The 21,168-nt window shown below is 33.3% G+C and overlaps 2 protein-coding genes across 15 annotated transcripts in view; both read left to right on the top strand.

Annotated features, from left to right (window-relative positions):
* LOC127791804 (probable leucine-rich repeat receptor-like serine/threonine-protein kinase At3g14840) overlaps positions 1–3,008 on the top strand; it is a 70,170-nt gene extending 67,162 nt beyond the window's left edge. For 12 of the 13 annotated variants that reach the window (XM_052321887.1, XM_052321883.1, XM_052321884.1 and 9 more), the window contains one exon: positions 2,455–3,008. In XM_052321887.1, coding sequence (XP_052177847.1) covers positions 2,455–2,832 — 378 coding nt within the window. In that variant the 3' untranslated portion in view covers positions 2,833–3,008. The remainder of the gene's footprint in view (positions 1–2,454) is intronic. The other variant, XM_052321894.1, reaches the window with a different exon arrangement.
* Positions 3,009–7,529: 4,521 nt separating this feature from the next.
* Positions 7,530–18,626, top strand: LOC127791806 (probable leucine-rich repeat receptor-like serine/threonine-protein kinase At3g14840). Of its 2 annotated transcripts, none has more exons than XM_052321900.1 (25): positions 7,530–7,808; positions 8,004–8,184; positions 10,433–10,504; positions 10,585–10,653; positions 10,754–10,825; positions 10,919–10,990; positions 11,210–11,281; positions 11,361–11,432; positions 11,531–11,602; positions 11,720–11,791; positions 11,904–11,975; positions 12,437–12,508; positions 12,732–12,794; positions 13,532–13,588; positions 13,668–13,700; positions 13,849–13,889; positions 14,769–15,151; positions 15,367–15,562; positions 15,827–15,970; positions 16,347–16,465; positions 16,581–16,791; positions 16,890–17,127; positions 17,367–17,517; positions 17,855–18,288; positions 18,363–18,626. In XM_052321900.1, the coding sequence occupies exons 1-24, from the start codon at positions 7,703–7,705 to the stop codon at positions 18,251–18,253; spliced, it is 3,039 nt and encodes a 1,012-aa protein (XP_052177860.1). In that variant the 5' UTR covers positions 7,530–7,702; the 3' UTR covers positions 18,254–18,288; positions 18,363–18,626. The 2 variants fall into 2 exon arrangements, with proteins under 2 accessions (XP_052177860.1, XP_052177861.1); XM_052321901.1 differs by having other exon boundaries at positions 7,531–7,808; positions 7,958–8,184.
* The last annotated feature ends 2,542 nt before the right edge of the window (positions 18,627–21,168 follow it).

The following is a 21,168-nucleotide window of genomic DNA, read 5'->3' as shown; positions in this document are numbered from 1 at the left end:
CCACACTGAATGGTCTTAGTGCTAGTGGGAGATTGTTAGATATGAGCCCTAAAGACCAGTTCCAGTGACACAAAGGGACTCGATCTTGTAATTCTTTAAATATTATTTAAATGGCAAGTTTATGTTTTTATTTAAATTGCAATATGGTTTAAATTATAAAACATATATCCATTAGTATAATAAGAAGTGGATACCATTCTTAAGTGTTAAGAATACGAGTTACGGATAATCCACAATTTGTTATACTATAAACATGTTCCTGGCCATAGAATTCCTATCATGGATGATAGCAACTCGTAAAGGCCAGCACATTGTCTTCCTCCTTGTTTCAGTATGAGATACTGAAAGATAAGGTTGGTGAGTCTCGTGCCATTCTGTATGAGCTATAGAAGGAAGATAAGTGGGTGCTCGTTACAAGAACGAGTTCACTGAACGGGACTGTTAACATTAAATCACATGGGTTATTTCTCACGGGTCAATGATTTAATGTTAGCTGCGATTTTACAACTAGTCCTTAGACCTGAGATGACATGGATATCTGTGTATTGGTGGATTAGGATATCAACGATATCATGTGGTTGTTCTAATCAAGGATAATCATACGTATCTATGTGCCTGATTCAGTGATACATGAGGTATGTGTGCATTAGACATGGAATCTATCACCTCGAGATTTATGAGGAGGATATCCTATGCGATCCAGTAATCACTTGACGATAAATCCTTGGCCGAGGTAATATGACGATGGAATTTGTTCCATACGGGTTGTGTCATAATTTGTCAAGATTGATTTTGGATTTGGTCATATGACAAGATTAAGAGATTCGACCTACTGACCATGATCTCATATCTTGTCGGGATATAGGATGATAGAAGGACCGTATTGTATGGTAACGTAGTAAAAGGTTCACAATACCCGCTTCACAATAAATTGGGTAATCATGATATATTGCTAGATGTCACTCATGGTTTACGAGAATTAATTGTTGATTATTCTTGTTGCCAATTTATTTGTGGACCCAGAAAGTCCCACCCAAAAAGAAATTACTTTCAAAGAGAAAATAAATAAATTAGTAATTTTATAATTACTAATTATAGTGCATTTATTTATTGGATAAATAAGAGTAATTAAATAATTATATTATGAATGTAATTATTTAATCATAGATTGGGTTGGGCCTTTTGCTAGTACATTAGGCTTGGCCCAATGTCACTATTGGATTCAAATAAATTCCATTGGATTGGGCTTGGTCCAATTGCATTAAATGGAATGGGCTTGAGAAGCCCAACCCATTTAATGAAGAATAGTTTTTAATTGGAACTATAAATAGCTCCAAACTCTTATTTTCTCTCATAAGTGTCTTCTTGATTCACTTGAATGTAGAGAGAATTTTGGAGAAGTGTTCTTGAATCCAAGAGGTAAGTTAGAAATTTTTGTGAAAAATTTCTTCTACTTATCTTCTCTCTTTGATATTCTTGAATAGAAGTGATTTCGGGTGGACCGACTCGGCATCCTACACTTGGAGGATTATACGGCGGGAAATCTAACGGTGAAATAAGATTTCATCAAAGAGGTATTTTTCGTTTATGCCTTCGTTTTATTAAACCATAATTTCTGAAAAACGGGATACCTCCAAATTAAATTTTAATTTCCGCTGCGCATATGATAAGATCTATGTAACTCAACAGATAATACCCATATAAGCACTAGAATTGCAGGAACTTAGTAAGTATATGCTTTAATTCATAGTTGATGAATTAATTATTGTTTATTAAAATCATTTTCATATATTTTCTAGTTGTAACAAAGTGTTCTTCCCCTTCCATGTATAACTGTTCATAGTAACTAAAGCATGGGAAAGGACTATTCTCATAGAATGATAATGTAATAATTTGGATATGCAGTGGATATATGGCACCAGAATATGCATTACACGGTTACCTGACTGATAAAGCAGACGTATATAGCTTTGGAATTGTTGCACTGGAAATAGTTAGCGGGAGAAGTAACACTAATTTCAGGGCGAAAGATCCCTGTTTTAATCTTCTTGATAGGGTAAGTCAGATATCTTTCTTTCTTACATCAGTTGGTACTCAAGTATTTCCTTTCACTCACTGAGCTCAGCTAAATGTTGAGACCAAATCAATATGCTATATAATTGTATGGCTGTATAAGAAGCAGATTGATACCATTGTGAAGTAAAGGAACACAATTATCATTGTCAGAGAGGGAAATTGGTAAACAAGTTGGCCTGTGAATTTACAAATTACCGCGACAATTTTCTTATTTGTAGTGAAACACTCGTTATAATTTCAATCTATGTTCAAGAAACAAATCTTAGGGGCCCTTATTTGCCGTTGCAACCTATGATATTGCATATGATTGAATTCTAAGATAGCTTTATGTTTCTCGCTTAGGCACTTGAACTAAAGGCTGAAGGCAAGGTGATGGAGGTAGTGGATCCAAAGTTGGGATCAGACATCAACAAAGACGAGGCAATGGTGGTGATTAATGTAGCTATTCTATGCACTAATATCTCTCCATCACTTAGGCCTACTATGTCTTCAGTTGTGAGCATGCTTGAAGGCAGAAAAGTTGTTAAGGAACCCGTTTCAGATAGAACTGACTCAATTAATGTCCAAATGAAGCTGAATAAAATGATGGATGGCTGGCAAGACAGCCAAGAAGCAAAGATGACAGATAGCCTAATCAAAAGTAGGTCAATTGATGGGCTATGGACTGAGTCTTCTACATCTATTAGCGATCTCTACCCAATTAGTGATCTCTACCCAATCAGTAAGGATTCTGGGTATTGGGAAAAGAGAGATTAGAAATGACAAATGCTACATGTCATCTTGGTATGTTTTCATTTTGATCTTCTTTCATACAATATGACCATATATGTACTTTTTCCTTGATTGGCTTATTTGTTATCTCTTCATTGGCGAATTCTTTACAACAAAAGAATTTACAGCAAAAAGAACACTGATCAATCTCTTTCCTGTGATTTTCTTTATTAGTGTGTTTGTATGGTAAATGTCAGTCTTTATATGTTAGGTTCATCTTGAAGATGCTTTGTTCCACCTAATTTTAGAATGCGAATTTGAGTCTCATGTAATTTAAGGAACTTTCTCATTTTGCTCTTTGATTTGTGTCAACAACATTGTTCATGGAAGCCATTCTTATTCCATCTTGCTGCTAAAATCTATTTACCATGGACCTGCATAAATTTCTGTGAATTTTTAGCAAGCGGGCTCAGGATGTCAAGGCTTATAATCAAAATGTGCCTTCCAAGCCCATTTAGTGATGACCTAAACCCTTGCCCGCTGGGCCTACAATTGGGAACGTTGGGAACATGTTGTTTTCTTCTTCTTATGATTATTTAAGGGGGCCCATTTGGCAGCCATTCTTTTTAACCTTTTTATGTTTGAAAGGCATTTGGAAGTAATTAAGTTTGGTTACTTAGAAAAAATAAAGTTTTCTTTCTTTCTTTTTTGTTAAAAAAGCTCTAAGAGCCACACACAGACACACAAAAGAGGACAATTTACACACTATAATTTGAAAATCTTTATATAAGATACAACATTTACCTTACTTCGAAGGCCTTGCTGATATTTTGTAGATTAGATCATCATAATCCCCAAATAACTAGTAAAATGGAGTTATTTTTTATGGAATTTTTTTATTTTAAAAATATTTCTCTATAAATGAACTTTGTTAAATTTCACTTAGACTTCTATGTGATTTTTGTCGTTTTCACAAATGCATGTTCTATGATGTGAAATAGCATATGAAAATCGGATTTGAGGTCTTGAGAGTTGAGATTGAGTTTAGATCTCTTAGTTGTGTTGGCATTGCAGTTGTTAAGACAATGGCTCAACAATGTTGTTGTCTTGTTTAGGGATTAAGACCATAGGAAGAACTCTCGTATAAATTGAAGTTTTTAGCCATTGATTAAAGTTTAAGAGATGAATTTCTCCACTCGTGGTGTACCAATCACATATGACTGCTTTTCCTTGGGTTGCTCTTGAGAATGGTTTGAAGTATAGTTTGATTAGAACTTATTCAAGTTCATTTATTTAGTTAATAAACAAGTTTGAACTTAATTTTTGAGGCTCTTTAGTAAACAATTTGATTTTGAGTTGTAAGGTGGTTGGCTCATGTTGCACCAAGTCTTTCCAAAATGACTCATTTGTGGAATATGCTTTGCTTTGGTATTTAGATCCTCAATATGCATGTAAGATAAAACACATATTTTGTTTATCAATTAAATCTAATCAATCACATTTCTCAAACAAGCCCTACATTTGGTGGTTTTTAATAAGGTCGCAAATGATTCAAATCATTCGTGAGGAGTTCAGTGTTTAGCTCGACAAAAACTCGTTCGTTAAAATAAACGAATCAAGATTGAGTCTAATTTTGAAACTTGATTTATAAGCAATCCGATATTGAGTTTACTAAAACTCGGATCGTTAAAATTCACAAATATGTTCGACTAAAAGTTCAAGAATATTAATATACTCGATTAAAAATTCGTGAACAAATTCATTTATAAATACATTATTTAATATAAAGTCATCAAACTTTAAATTATTATAATAATAAAATTAATTTAAATATATTTAAAATTATTATATATATTAATTTAATCATTTAATATAATATAATATATTTCTATACGATATAACAAAATAACAAATTAGATTCGTGTAAAATAATAGATTTTAATGAGACCGAGTTTACCTCGTCAACCCGACAAACTTGCTCGTGACTCAAGTTAGAGCTCAGCAAAGCTCAACTCACCTTAGATTGTAACCCAAATTATTAATTAAGAATACTGTTTTCAAATCCCATAAAATTAAGACCATTCCTTTAAGGAGGTTGTTCTTAGTCACACTCATTCTCATTGGACTGTTTGATGAATAAATCTACTTGTAATTTGCAGACTTTAATATTTGACTCAAGAAATTGGACTTAATTAGTCTCTGGCCAAAAAGCATCATCCTTTTCATATACACTAGAGTGACAATTTTTGTGGCAAACACCCTGTAACAAAGGGCAATGACTAGGTCACATAGTTTTGTGGCTTGGATATTTGATATTTTTTGGGGGTGGCTCTTGTCATTGAGATGATATTTTTTAAATGAATATGATATAAAATAAAATTGATAAAATAATATTTTTTAATAAAATAAAAAATAGAAATATAAGAAAAATGCATACGAAAAAAAAATATAGTGACTTTTTTGTAAGTATAATTTATAATATAAAAAAATAACTAATCAATCAAATATAAATATAAATTTTATTATCTATTCAAGCGAACATAAACACAAGCTGCTTTTGTCTCTAGCATGATTGCTAAGAAAACAGAAACGAAATTATTTCTGCCTTTAATGTGATCACGAAACTAAAACGCATTTTTAAAATTAGAATTATGTTTATAATATTTTTTTAATATTATATAATGGCTTTGAAATGTCAGGAAATGGCTAGGAAAATTTTTTTTAGTTTTTTTTAATATTTTAAGATAAAAAATATTTTAAAAATATCAAAACAAGACGTTTTTGGAAACACTTTTACATTTAATTTAAAAATTAGATACATCATTAATTTTCCAAATTAATTTAAAAATATCAGAGTTGCGCAAGCATGGAATGTGGTGATGCTAATTAATGATTCTCTAAATAATTTAACTGTCACAAGTAGACCCATTCAAAGAGAGGCATATGAAAGGTCAAGCTTCCTGTGGGGTCCTCCAAATTAATTTTCCAACTTTTGAGATCATGAGATCTCTATACATTTTCCTTAAAAACAAATAAAACAATAGTCATCTTTAAATGGGGCCCACATTGTTGCCAAACAATTGGATTATTCATGGTCCAGTTATTTTCTGTCCTAAAAAAACAAAAGTTTTGTCCCCACAACCGAGATAATTTTTTTTTTTTTTTTTTGTATGTAAGAATTTTATTATAAAAATTAAAAAATATTTATAGCTTTAAATTGAGTAATTTTATGATAAAAATTATAAAAAGATAAGGTAAAAATAATAAAAAATAATCTATATATACTTCATTGAGTAAATCTATAAAAGATGTTTATTGAAATACGAACTCTCGAATTCCGATGAAGTTCTCTAAATACTTGAAAACTTTTGAAGTGAAATGCTCACATTTGTGATACTAACACCTGTTTATACTCATGTAGAAGAACTTAATAAGAGCTCAATGAAAGTATAAACCGTTAATTAATGGAGCATCCCTAAGCATTGAATTGGTACATTCGAACGAATGATATATATCATTTGTAATGAAAACACCTGACTACTCCTTAAATAATAGTTTAGAGTGCTAATATCATATTTATGAATCAATCACTATTTTACGTGAAAATTAGCATTGGCAATGCGAATCTCTAATTACTAAACGGTTCAACTCAATAGAGTAGAAGAATAATGGCTAGCCAAAAGCTTAAATAATAGTTTAGAGTGCTAATATCATATTTATGAATCAATCACTATTTTACGTGAAAATTAGCATTGGCAATGCGAACCTCTAATTACTAAACGTTCAACTCAACAAAGTAAAAGAATAATGGTTAGCCAAAAGCTTAAAAAGTATCATAGAATACAACTTTATAAAGTATGAGAAAAATAGGAAATGATAGCTAACCTTATTTAGAGAGCACACTAAATTTACTATGCGAACTGAGATGCCAATCGCTCTCACTCTCTAAAATATCAATTGTTGTGCTTTCTCTATAAAAAGTAAAAAAAAATGTTATTTGATCCGAATTGGTTGACACACACGATGATTAAAAGTATTAAAAGATAAAAATACCCTTACCTTGAAATTGCTACTTTACCTCGAAACACGCGTCCAAATAAAATAGGGGAATAGATGAAGTCCGCCCAAATTGAACGGGCAGACTTCAACGTCCGCCCACCCAGCAGCAGGCGGGCTGTTGGGCGGACGAAGTCCGCCCGCTGCTATGCAGGCGGATTTCATTTTAATTGTTTTTATATTATAATTATAATTTAATTTAATTTTTATATTATAATTTTAATTATTTTTTATTTTTATTTTTATTTTTATTTTAATAGCAATGTGTTGGGCGGATTTCACCTTAGATGAAGTCCTCCAAACTTTGACTGAGCGAATTTCATACCGTTCGGTCATTTCGTATGTCAACCATTCAAACACTGTAGCTAGACTCAAAAATAAAACATAACTTTCAAAATCAAATTGTTAGCAACTTGCTAAGGGCTCTTAATTACGACTCAACTGTGCCACTACCCATAATCCTTCCGTCTCGTCTGCCATCAGATGCCTACAAGAGGGCGACAGATATTGAATGTTATTGTAAGAATATGTGTCTAATTATCGGTGGTGGCTGGCAATGGCGACCAACGCCCTACCAGTATGAAGTTTGAACTTTTCAAACCCGACAATAATAATAAAGACCAATTGTTGACCCTTGCATTATATATAGGCACATGAATGCATGAATTTATTTCCTTCCCCCATCTAGCGCTGTGATCCACACACGCACATACCGTACTTACCCCTTTAAAAGTCTACATGTAAACCACTTGCAGCGCCCAACTTAACTTCCTAGCTACTTGTCCCATTGTTACTTCCACTCTTTCATCGCCTTCCCTTCATCTTCATCTCTCTCTTCCATTAATTTGGTCTTGTGAACATGAAATCAATCTTAATAAGGGTTCTAGCTTTGCTCATTTCTGCACTAATATCAATTGGCTCGCCGCCAGCTCTTGTGTCTGCAGCAACCCTCGCACCCGATGAAGGTACGTATATATGAGAAAGAACTTAAGTTTGAACCAGCTAGCTAATCGCAGAAGACACCACTATATAACCAGTCTAATTGCTAAGGGGCGATATGATTCGATTTGTTCATGACTCTGTTGTCTTTAATTTCTCTTTCAATTGACTGCAGTTTCGGTGAATTCAATCATTTGTTTGAGTTTCTGTTCAATATGCAGTGGACGCTTTGAAGCAAATTAAGACGTGTTTGCAGAAGGAGGATTGGGATTTCAGTGTGGATCCATGCAGTGGAGAGAAGGGCTGGGTCACCCGAAATCCAGTTCCAGGGTCTGAGACTGAGAATGCAGTCACCTGTGATTGCTCCTTCAACGACAACACCGTTTGCCATGTCACTAGCATGTATGTTTCTCATTTTCTCGGGAAAATCTTCTCTTTCCTGTGGGAAAAAAATGGAAATTATGTTTTCAGTTTGAATTATATACATGTGTATATGTCATGATACACATAAGGAGTGATAGTTGAGTTCATCGATCTGGTAAAGAGCTCAAGATTTTATTGGCCAATAATTGTCAATACGTAGAATTAGTTCGTATCAATCCAATCCTATATATATCGATTGTTAATCAAGAAAGTCTTGAGTGTTTTACTTGATCTATTAAGTTTAGGTCCCTACTACCACCTTTAAGTAAATATGTAAAGACTCAAAAAGAATTCATAGGTTTTAAATTTAGGTCTAAAGAAGTAGCTACTAGGGATGTGCCAGTTGATTTGACGATTTGTGAAGTATTTTTCAAACCAAATCACTAACAACAATTTAGCTAGCTGAACTATGAAAGAGCACAGGTGGTCAATTTTACATGTCAATCTACTGAACTATGAAACTAAAATTGATCGTCGTGGTTGGTTTTTCCAATAGCCAAATCGCCACTTATATATTAATTTATTTTACCTAAACTTTTTAGGCTTACAAGATATAAGGATGTGCAACCAGTAGGTTCGATAACCACAAACCGAACTAAGGGACTACACTAAACCAAATTGACCGATTAAACCTAATAAATCGAATTAATCGATAACCAAAAAAACTAAACATAAGCCATGTAAATCAAATCGACCGAATAAACCAAACAAACACAAAAAATCGATCAAAATTGAACTAACAGATAGACTAAACAAGCTGGAAAACTGTGCAACGGGCCCAAAACGATGTTGTTTTATAACCATAAAAAATAATGTTATTTTAAAGTTCTGTCGGTTCAGTTAGTTCAGTTCTTTCTAGCCAAAAAATCGAACCGAAATTGAAAAACTGAGTTCTCCTAAAAAATTAATCGACAGTTTCAATCAATTTGGTTTGATTAATTCAATTATAACAAACTTTTGCACACCCCTAACAAGATATACCTTGGTTTTGTTGTTGTAGCCCTAAAAAATTTTAAATATTAAAACAATTAATCATTTCTATTTTTAGTTATTTTCTGAATTATCCTTTAATTTGATTTTCAAATTAACCTATGCTTCATATATTTGAGTGGGGGAGTTTTGAAGAATATTCAAATCCTATATTCTAAGTGTAATAAATATTTTGTATTAAAAATTAGATTTTACTTCCCATATATTTCCAATTTTTCTATCCCCAATATTAATTTTTTTATAAAATTTCTAATTTTTATTTCTCATACAAAATTAAAAAAACCCATTTAAATGTTAAAAATATAAAAAAAAAATTGATTTTTAGTTAAAAAGTTGGGACATATGTTGAAAAAAATTAATTTTTTTTATGCATCTGTAACTCTAGTCGTGTTAAAGAAGGAGCTACAGATTATTTGACAAAATTTTGTAGAAAATGGCAACTCATTCATTTCTAGAAAATATTTTCTAATTTTCAATTCTAATTTTATAACTATACATGTTATTACATTTTATGTTTAAAAGGTAATATAGCATTCCTTTAAAATTTAAAAAAATCTCCTTTTATGTTTTTCAATTGATATATAATATAAAATTAAAAAACATTTTCTACAACTGAATAGATGTTGCATTTTTTAAATCTTTTAAACTCATAAAAAAAATTAAAAAACTCATTAATTTTAAAAAAATTTCAAGTTCGATATAATTTTTTTTTTGTAACGTGAAAAACTTGAATGGTCCCTCAATCACATAAACTTATCTCACCTTCTCTAAAATTCATAATTTGCCTACTTCACAGTTTTAGATGAACGGGTAGATTCATCACAAGTTGAATGTCCATCTCGAATAGACATAGACAATTGTACAATCTTGCATAGAGAGAGATTTAAACCCATGATTTCTGAATATCTTAAGTTCCCGAATACGTGCAATGAATCGTTTGCTCCATTGAGAGGGGTTTTGATATAATTTTAAAAAATCACATTTTCCAAATCTCCAAGTCCTATCTAAAAAATTTTTGTGTTTAAATAACTTTTCTTTTACATCAAAAAGTTTTTCTAAATTGTGAAACGCAAAACACAAACAATATGCTATTTTCACCAATATATTATCCTCTTCTCTTTTTTAAGTCAAATAAGCCGACAATGTCTCTGTCACTGTTTCCTTCATTCCTCTTCCAAGTCCTCCAAACACAACCTGAATTGAATTTTTGATTTTTTAATTTTAATTTGAGATGCAGAGTTCTCAGATCCCAGAGTCTCGCTGGGATGCTTCCACCAGATTTGGTCGGACTGCCTTACCTCAAAGAAATGTAAGTAAACGCCTCTTATTTCAATATTTTTTTTGATTACCCATTTCACTGTATTCTATGTTACTGTTATCATTGGGCAGTGATCTCAGCCGCAACCACCTTGAAGGTTTCATCCCTGAACCATGGGGCAGAATGAAACTAGTAAACATGTATGTATGCTTATTAATTGCTATTCCCTTATGCGGTAATGGTGTTGAAGCTTTTTCTTGTTCTATGTTTCTAATGATGGTTGAGTCATGGCATTTGCAGCTCCGTCATTGTAAACAAGCTAACCGGTTCAATTCCAAAGGAACTTGGAAACATCAGCACACTTGCAAATCTGTAAAATCCTGAATGCCGCTTTTTTAGTCAATGTGAATTTGACAAAAATATGCATCTTTCAGTCTCTAAAGACTTTGATTTTGATGTTTGTAGAGCTTTGGAGTCCAATCAGCTGTCAGGAGCCATTCCTCCCGAGATTGGGAATCTTTCTCACTTAGAGAAACTGTAAGACTTTCTTTCCAATTTCCAAGTCCTTCGGCATTCTTTATAAATTGGGTTGAAGATTTCACTTTTCACTACTTTGATGGGCTGTTCATTAGATGTCTGACATGAAAAATAGTGTAGAAAAGATATTGCTGGATGTCAACTTTGAGTTTTTTAGAGTAAATGTTCTTAAGTTGAAGGACAATTAATTTAATGGTTGACGCCCTCTTATTGATTAAGGCATTTGAGTTCAAACAATTTCACTGGGGAGCTGCCTCGAGAACTCGCAAAGCTGACCAACTTGAAGGACTTGTAGGTTTATTTTTCTTTCACTATATATCCACCTTTCCATTTCCAATGAGCTATCCAATAATTATTTGAAATGATCCAGTCGGATTAGTGACAACAATTTCACCGGAAAGATACCTGATTTCATCCAGAACTGGACAAATCTTCAAAAGATGTAAGAGCTGGACCTGTCTTTAGCTATACATGGTTAGACATTGTTTAATTCTATAATTTTTCTTGAACTGTTTTTTCATTTAAAACTGTGACATGCAGAGTGATGCATGCTAGTGGTTTGGAAGGTCCAATTCCTCCTGGGATTGCTCTTTTGACCCAAGTGTCTGACTTGTCAGTAAAGCCTTCTGCTCCCATGTCTTTCCACTTTTGCCCATTTAGCAATTTTCGATGATTAATGCTGTTTTAAGCGGGATTGATATATATCTATATATATATGTATGTATGCAGGAGAATCAGTGACTTACATGGACCCCAATCATCTTTTCCACAACTTAATAATATGTCAAGCTTGAAGTATCTGTAAGTTGATTGTTTATGCAATATATAGATATATATATATATATAGCTTTGCTAAAGTATATATCGTCATTGTCTTCCAACTGTATGTGGTATGTGCTTTATTTTGTTGCAGGATATTGCGGAGTTGCAATCTTAATGGATCCTTACCTAAATATCTTGGGACGATGGAAAATTTGAAGACTTTGTTAGTATTTAAATCCTTTTCACCTTACTCATCACATATACTTTGTTAACGTCTCTTTGGAAGGGCTTTTCTCTACATATTGATGTGATAAATCATGTGATATCATTACATTTCTCACAAATTCACTACCACATTCTGATACATAGTTTTGAAATGGATTTTCGCTGTCATTCGAGAACAAACTCTTATGCGTAATTTAACAAAAGAATGTGACTGATAAGCTGTGAGCATTTAAGGATGACCGCTGAAACTTCTCAGTTGGAATAGTTTAAAACCCATCGCTGCTTTTCCCGAATTAATTTGTGTTTGCTTTAGATATATTATGCTGCAAGAATGTTACTTCTGTTCTGAGCATTATAATTTTTAATGCTGATTTTCTGGTTCTGAGTTTTTCATTTGCTAAATAAAGCAGTTGTAAATAAAAATGTCATTTTGAAACTTGCTTGTGAATTCTCTTTCAGGGACCTCAGTTTCAACAAGTTAAGTGGAGAAATTCCAAGCAGCTTCAGTAGCCTGGAAAAAATAGATAACATGTATGGACGCCAATGCTTTCAATGTTTCGGTTGCTAGATTTACCGGCCTGGTTGTACCACTTGAACCAACATACATGGGTGCATATATGATATATGTCAAGTGGGCTACAGTGAAATTGTTGAATTGGTGTCTGTGTATAACATTGTGTGGGATTGTTGGATGAGTTTGTTACCACAATATTGGTGCTACTGTACTAATTTTTACGATATTTGTTTTCCTTAGCTACTTAACTGGAAACTTACTAAGTGGACCTGTGCCTGATTGGATGCTGAAGGGAGCGAATGTGTAAGTTATCTTCCACACAATAGCGTAATACTATCTGGGCTATTTTCTGTTCATTTGACCCAGTCTGTTTTCACTCCTAACCGTACTTAGTCTTACTGCTTTCTTTTTGCGTATGAGATGCTTTCTATCCCTTAGTATCTCATAATCTTTAATTACAGTGGAAGCCAGTGGAATTGGATTGGGTCGTCAAAAGTTGTCAGGAAACTAAATTTTCTTTTTGTAATGTGTCCCACAATATTTCTACGGCCATAACAATCTTCTTAGATTAAATTTTTTACGCGTATAAGAATTTATTGCTATATCTTGATTCTCAATAAGTGCAAATAAGGTATTAAGTTGATTAAATCCAACATCTGTGGAAAGAGTTTTTGTTGCTTAATGACCCAAAACAAAAATCCATTGATCAGAGGTAGGTCCTCTCCATTATGACCTGGTGTCACGGATTCAAATTGCAGAAATGGTTTTCTCCTGGGTTAAGCTGCACATTTTCTAATCCCCTAGACCCTGCCATGGAGAGCAGCTTGTGCACTAAGCTGTCTCTTTGCATAATTACCTAGAACAATATCTGAACGTATGCATAAAGATGGCATTTCTAGACATATAGCCTTTCGCTAGATTAAACTGATAGCTATACATATCAAATTAAAACTAAAAGTAGTTTATTACCACTGATTTGTCAATAATAGTTTTTCCTTTGTTTCTAGAGTTGATGAATTGTAGTGTGAATTATGTTGCAGTGATCTTTCACTTAACAACTTTAGCTCAGGCTCCCAAGCTTGTCAACAAAATAACACGTAAGGATTGCATACAACTTGAAATTATTACTGTTTCTTCAAAATCTTATTGTAACCACGTTGTTGAATTTTTATACAGGAACTTGTTTGGAAGCTCTTTGAATGATAGCACGTAAGTTTTAACCCCATGAAGAAGAACATTAAGTTTGATATCCATGTTGCTCAAGTAGTCCATAAGAAATTTCTTTAGTTTGTTTGCTGCTCATATTAGTATAGTGATACGATGCTGACTACTTCATTATCTCAAATTGTTTTGTCAGTGGAATTTCATTGTGCTTGATGAGCACTCAGTGCAAACAAAGTAAGTTTTGTTCTCTTATTTGCTACATTGAGGTGACAGCTAAGGGTTACTTTACTAACTCGCATTATCAGGAACTATATGTGAAAAGCCCCAAGTATGACACATTCACACGGTAAATGCACAGGGTACGTAGATCCTAAAAATTATGAAGGACATGTACACTTAAAATGTCTACACATTACATATAAACAACAGCAACGACATATCAAACCTACGCTTGCTACATGAATTTGCTTGCGTATTGTCATTAGTTTTTCTATTGTACTACAATTACATTTTGCTCAAAACTTGAAATAAGGGTTGCTAATCATGATACAGTTGCAATTCAGCTGCTTCCAGGCATTCATCTGATTAGTTTCTAGTCATATGCATAAGGTCCCCACTCAACAGTCGGTGCCTTTTGCTTTCATATGGTATTACAACATGCTTGGCGTAGAGGATACTTTGTTTTCCAATCAAGTTGATTTACATCTTCTATAAAAATATGCATAAGCTCAAAATATAGTGCGCAAGGTCAAAATGTTGGACTTACAATAGCAATGCTAGGTGTTCGAATTGTTCAAAATTTGTAAGCCATTATATAATTTCTTCTATATCATCTTTACATATATGTATATATCTATATATAAATACACACGTATATACAGTAAGATGAAAAATATGTAAAGGTATATAGGTAAGTTTTGAAAAATATTTTTACATGCAAATGACACTGGAAAATAAGATGAAAAAAGAAAATTTTGTCAGAACAAACAGAGCCTGTATCTCAGATTTGAATTGCAACTACACACGTGTTGACTTGATTTTGGGATTGAAGGGGAAGGTTGTTAGTCTTTTGCTTGTTTCTTCATCTCTTAATCTGGTTATGCTTTATATCAGCTTGGTCTTCCTTCCACATAAACTGTGGTGGCAATAAAGTAAATGTTGACAGTGGCACCAACTATGAAGCTGATACTACAGACCTAGATGGGAGTTCAAGGTTCTCCGGACGTGGAAGTAACTGGGCATTTAGTAGTACAGGTTACTTCATGGATGACGATCGCAATTCAAAATCCTTTATTCAGAGAAATACTACAAGGCTCTCTGTGAATGATTCCGAGTTGTACATGGATGCACGACTTTCTCCCCTGTCTCTGGTCTATTACGGGTTCTGTCTGCGGAATGAAACCTACAAAGTGAGACTTCACTTTGCAGAAATCATGTTTACTGATGGCAAGAACTATAGCAGCCTTGGAAGGCGTGTATTTGATGTTTACATTCAGGTAGAGTTTTGCAGTATACTACCACCAATAGAGCTGATGACGTATAAAAAATTTCCTTGTTTCTTTGTTTTTGTCTTTACAGTTGTTTGTTTAGAATGGATACTACTACTGATTCTATTTATGTGTGATTCTTATTGGGAGATATGGCTTCCATGTAGTTCAAAACTTAAGAAAGCTAACCCAAGTAAGGGCATGACCATAAGGAATTGTTGCAGGGAAAGTTGGTGGAAAAGGATTTCAACATTGTGGATAGAGCGGGTGGGGCTGGTAAGAGTATCGCAATGCCATACAAGGCAACTGTGACCAGTGGCACACTGGAAATCCGCTTTTATTGGGCTGGAAGAGGGACAACTGCTGTCCCTGTTGGAGGAGTATATGGTCCTCTCATTTCAGCTATATCAGTGGATCCTGGTAAGCCGTATGCCTCAAGCCTTTTGTTTCTTCTGTTCATGGTTAGAGAAAAAATATATTCTCACTGTTTCCTTCATTCTTTTTTAGCTACACTTCTATTATAGTTGAGGGAATTGATTCAAATGATTTATCCCGTTTCATGAGGGATGAATAGAGACCATGGAAATAGAATTATCTCATTTTGTCTACATATGCTGGATTTGTTCCCATGTTGATGAGCTTAATACAATCTCTTATCATTTTCATTAATTTTTTCTCATGCAGATTCTATCCCACCATCAGGTGGAAATATTATGTCCACTGGTGCAGTGGTTGGGGTTGTGGCAGCTGCAGCTTTTGCTATTATCTTGCTTCTAGTTATCCTTTGGTGGAGAGGCTGCCTAGGATGCAAAGATACAATGGATGAAGGTATTTTAAGGCTTTTAATTTTAAATAAATAGCAGCTTTTCATCTCCATTTTTATGCTCTTTTAAGTTATATGGATATACCTCTGTTTGCTAGACTCTTTTGGAAAATGAAGCCCTTCCAATTTAAAAATTCTCTCTCTATCAATCTCAGCTATAAAAGTATTTATTTTTGTGCAAATATTATTCAAACACGAAATTGTTTTCCCCTTCAATCTGTGAAAACAAGCTGTATTTAATTTTTTTTTTTTTTTACTGGAATTTCAAGTGCAAATATACTTTGGGGCAATTAAAAATTTATACAAGTCTTGAGAATATTAGGATTATGTTCAGTTATAATGTCTAAAACTGCTTCATATCTCACTTGGTATCTTTGACAGATCTAAAGGGTTTAGACCTGCAAACTGGTTCATTCACTTTGAGGCAAATTAAAGCTGCCACAAATAACTTTGATGCTGCTAATAAGATTGGTGAAGGTGGTTTTGGTTCTGTCTACAAGGTATTCTTAAATGGATAATTGCAAATCTATAATCGCATTTGAACTTCGATAAACACATCTTTCAATAAAATTCGTCTGATGCAAAAATCCTCACGCTTGCATGTTGAAATTCCAGGGAGTTCTAAGAGATGGCACCATAATTGCTGTAAAGCAACTATCTTCCAAATCAAAGCAAGGGAACCGCGAGTTTGTTAACGAAATAGGGATGATCTCTGCTTTACAACACCCTCATCTTGTAAAATTGTATGGGTGTTGCATTGCAGGGAGTCAATTGTTTCTAGTGTACGAGTACATGGAAAATAATAGTCTTGCTCGTGCTTTGTTTGGTAAACTTCAACCCATCCTTTTTTACCATACCAAGACATACTTGAGCATGTGCCATTTAACTGATAATTCAGCATTCTTGTTCATTTTCTCTTTGAAGGCCCAAAAGAACTACAGTTGAAATTGGATTGGCCAACAAGGTACAAGATATGCATTGGTATAGCCCGAGCTTTGGCTTTTCTCCATGAAGAATCTAGACTTAAGATCGTTCATAGAGACATCAAGACCACTAACGTGCTGCTTGACAAGAATCTTAAGTCTAAGATATCAGATTTTGGTTTGGCAAAACTTGATGATGAGGATCATACCCATATAAGCACTCGAATTGCAGGAACTTAGTAAGTCCAAGCCTATGCTTCAAGTCATAGTTGATGAATTAATTTTTGCTTCTTAAAAATCATTTTCATATCTTTTCTAGTTGTAACAAAGTTTTTTTTTTTTCGCCTTTCTTATTTAACTGTTTATAATGACACCATAGGCATGAGAAAGACTGTTTCATGATATTCTTCCCTACAATGGCATGCGTATGATCACTTTCTAATCACTTAGAAATATGATGTAATAATTTGATGCGCAGTGGATACATGGCACCAGAATATGCACTCCATGGTTACTTGACTGACAAAGCAGATGTATATAGCTTTGGAATTGTTGCACTGGAATTAGTCAGTGGGAGAAGTAACGCTAGTTTCAAGCCAAAGGAACCCTGCTTTAATCTTCTTGATAGGGTAAGTTGAATATCTTCCATTATTGCTTCTTATAAAGTCACACAATTCATAGCATTTTGATAACATCAAACTGAGGTCAACTAATGAAAGAACATGATTATCAAAGCACGAGCAAGAAATTTGTTTACTGAAATAACGTAAAATTTGGTGAACAACTTGGCCTGCAAATTTACAGATTATTACTATGCTTCTTTTTTTTTTTTTTTTGGGTGGCAAAGCACTTGTTATGTTTCCAATCTACGTTTCGAAGAAACAAATCTTAGGGCCCTTGCTTGCAGTTACAACATATGCATGCATATGATCTAAGCTCTAATATACCTTTATGTTTCTCCCTTAGGCAATTGAACTAAAGGGAGAGGGGAAACTGATGGAGCTAATGGATCCCAAGTTGGGATCAGACTTCAACAAAGACGAGGCGATGGTGATGATTAATGTAGCTCTTCTGTGCACTAATATCGCTCCATCAGCTAGGCCTGCTATGTCTTTAGCTCTAAGCATGCTTGAAGGCAGAACAATAGTTATTAAGGAACCAGTCTCAGATAGAACCGACTCAATTTATGGCCAAATGAAGGTGAAGGGAGAAATGGACGACAGGAAACTCAGCAATGAAGGAAAGATGACAGATGGCCAAGTCAATAGCATATCACTTGACGGGTCATTTATTGCTTCTTCCATGTCTGTTGGCGATCTCTACCCGGCCAATTTGGATTCTGACTACTGGGAGAAGAGAGACTAGAAGCAAACAAGAAATGTTGCATATCATCTTGGCAGGTTTTCATTTTGATCTTCTTTCATACAATATCACCTTATACTTTTTGCTCAATTCCCATCCTTGTTTCCTCTAGGTTGGCCATTTTTTCGCAACGGCTGAATGCATAATGTCCCCAGAAAATGGTAAGAAAGAATTTGCAGCAAAAGGACATCCATCTCTTTCCTTATAATTTTCTTTCCCAGTGTGTTTGAGTAGAAAATTCCAGTCTTTATATAGATGTTAGATACTTTGGTTATTGAGGATGCTTTCTGTCATCCTCTTTTATTTGTGTCAAGAACATTGTTCGTGGAAGCCATTCTATATCTTATACCATCTTGCTGCTAAAATCTATTTATGATGAACCTGCATAAATTTCTGGGCTTTGATGTTTTCTTGTTAATTAGCTGTGAAGCGATAACATGGTGAAGGGGGAGGATACCCAGGCCCATAGACCAACAATGGGCCTTCCAAGCCCATTTAGTGATGGCCTAAACCCTTGCCCTCTGGGCCTCCATTTGGGCATGTTGGGAACAAGTTTCTCTTCTTAAGATGATTTAAGGGTCCATTTGGCAGCCATTGTTTCTAACTTTTTTTGTTTGAAAGGCATTTGGAAGTAATTAAGTTGGGTTAGTAAGAAAAAAAATCATTTTTTTTTTTGTTTTTTGGTCAAAAAGGCTTAAACCCCCCCCCCCCCCCAACACACACAAAGGTGATAATTTGGTTATTATAATTTAAAAATAATTTTTCCATGTTTCTATGCAATTATTTTATTTTATTTTTGTTAAGTGCAATTCTTTTTTTAAGAGACAACATTTTATATTACTTCGGGGTTGTTATTAATTTGTAAAAATAACTTGTTTGAAAGCTAGTTTTAAGTGATTATCAAACATATTGTCATAACCTTTTTTTTATGAAAATTGATGATAATTGAACCAGTTATTGAAGTTTGTCTTAATATTAATACTTATAAAAAGAGATGAGGTTAGATTCTTTGATTTAGTCTCTGATGCTAAAGTCAATATCAAGTACCACTAAAGCATATGCAGTGAGCAAGATAGATCAGATAACTTTATATGTGAGGGCGTTCTTATATAAGTTGGGCTAAATGAAATACTTGATGTTAATTTTTGAGATTCTTGAGCTTGGAGGTCACAAGCTAATAAAGAATTTGTTAGATTAGATTAAGATTATGAAAAATCTCTCAAATATATTTCAAATTCTTGGAGATAGAGATATTCATTGACTTGTCTCTTGAATCTTAATTGACAGACGAACACACGATAAGTCAAGTTGCGTTAATCCCAAGGGTAGTTTAGTAATCTTACTCTTTGGTACTTTCTCATAAAAAATGTTTTTTTAGAAATAATTTTCTAAACAAACTTGGCTAAATTACTTTCACAATCTTTCATCACCAAATTGCAAAACCCATTGTCTTTAAATTGTCCCAAATTTTGGCTCCATTTGTTTGGTGTTATTCTTTATGTGACACTTAACATTAGCAATTTTCATTTTTTTTTTCAAAAGTTGCCACACAGAGAAAAGCACACACCAAAGGAGTGAGTATGTACATGCAAAGCAAATGAACGAACTTTCACATTCTTTAATCCATTTCAAGCTTATTAGGTGATACACTTATAAATATTTGATTTCCTTTTAATGTATAAAAGGAACAATATCTAGATGTTTGTTTGTTTGACAAAGATTTAGGCAATTCTGATTTTTATATCAATTTGAACTAAACTCGAATAAGTTATAGCCAAACACGAGCAGACCAGATGCCATATCTATCGTCTAAACAGGTTTGTCACCCTAATTATCATTATTTTTTTTTATCTTTAATTTATTTATTTTCTCTTAAAAAATGGAATGTCAAAAAGGGCTTCTCTTTCCATCTCTAAACAAATGACAAGAATGGCTTACCAAGAGGACAAGCCATAAATTTATCCTTGTTGAGATTTGAGATTGACAACACAACAATAAACTTCTTTTCCTTTTTTGTTGTCTTGTTGACAAAAGAGGTTTAATTGTCACACAACTAAACTTGGACACAACTTATGCACATAATAAGATTCCTAATGTCAAACATAAGCCATTAAGATAAACTTGCACTCAACCCGTGAGTGCCTTGATGGAGTCATTTTCTCAAACTTCGACTTCAAGTATCATGGACAAGTTAAGTCTCTTAGTTGTTTAAAAGATCGTGTATTAATTATAAAATCTATGAATTTAAAGATACAAGAAATTGATGATATTGACTCAAATAACTTATATATAATAAGGGTTATTTTAAATGTCCTCAACATTCAATGTGTTACCGTCACTAAGTTTAAAAACATAGCAATGTTTTATTGCTTTTGTATATATAAAATTTATACTAAAAATTATGCCACGATGATATTTTTTAATTAAAAATAATAATTTATAAAAATTTATAAAAAAACTGTATTTTAAAAATAAAAAAAATGGTCTCGATAACATTTTTTATAATTATAAAAGCCGCTACCATGGAATTCTCTTTTACTAAAAGTAAATAAAAGAAAGCCACATCGTTTAATTTAATTGAAGTACTTTCTATATAAAACTTTCACTTATATATAGACTTATTCCTAATAAAAAATAAATCTTAAGACTATTTTAAGGTTCTTCCAAATACACCATATTAAATTTTTATCTTATTAGTACATGGGTCGACACTTTTATTAATTTTAATTTGATGGTTATTTTTATATGTCAAATTATCTTCTTTTAGTCCCTAAGCGTGATTAAGTGATAATTCACCCCTCAACGAGATCATGAGTTTGAACCTTTATATGCCCTTTAGCATAGACATTTTTTATAATTTTCTATGTGTTGAGAAAAATCTTCCCATACATGCTATATTGGTCTTTTTTAAGGATAAA

This window comes from Diospyros lotus, chromosome 15, assembly GCF_014633365.1.
Source record: "Diospyros lotus cultivar Yz01 chromosome 15, ASM1463336v1, whole genome shotgun sequence".
In the NCBI taxonomy this organism is placed as follows: domain Eukaryota; kingdom Viridiplantae; phylum Streptophyta; class Magnoliopsida; order Ericales; family Ebenaceae; genus Diospyros; species Diospyros lotus.
This window is presented reverse-complemented; position numbering and strand designations above follow the sequence as displayed.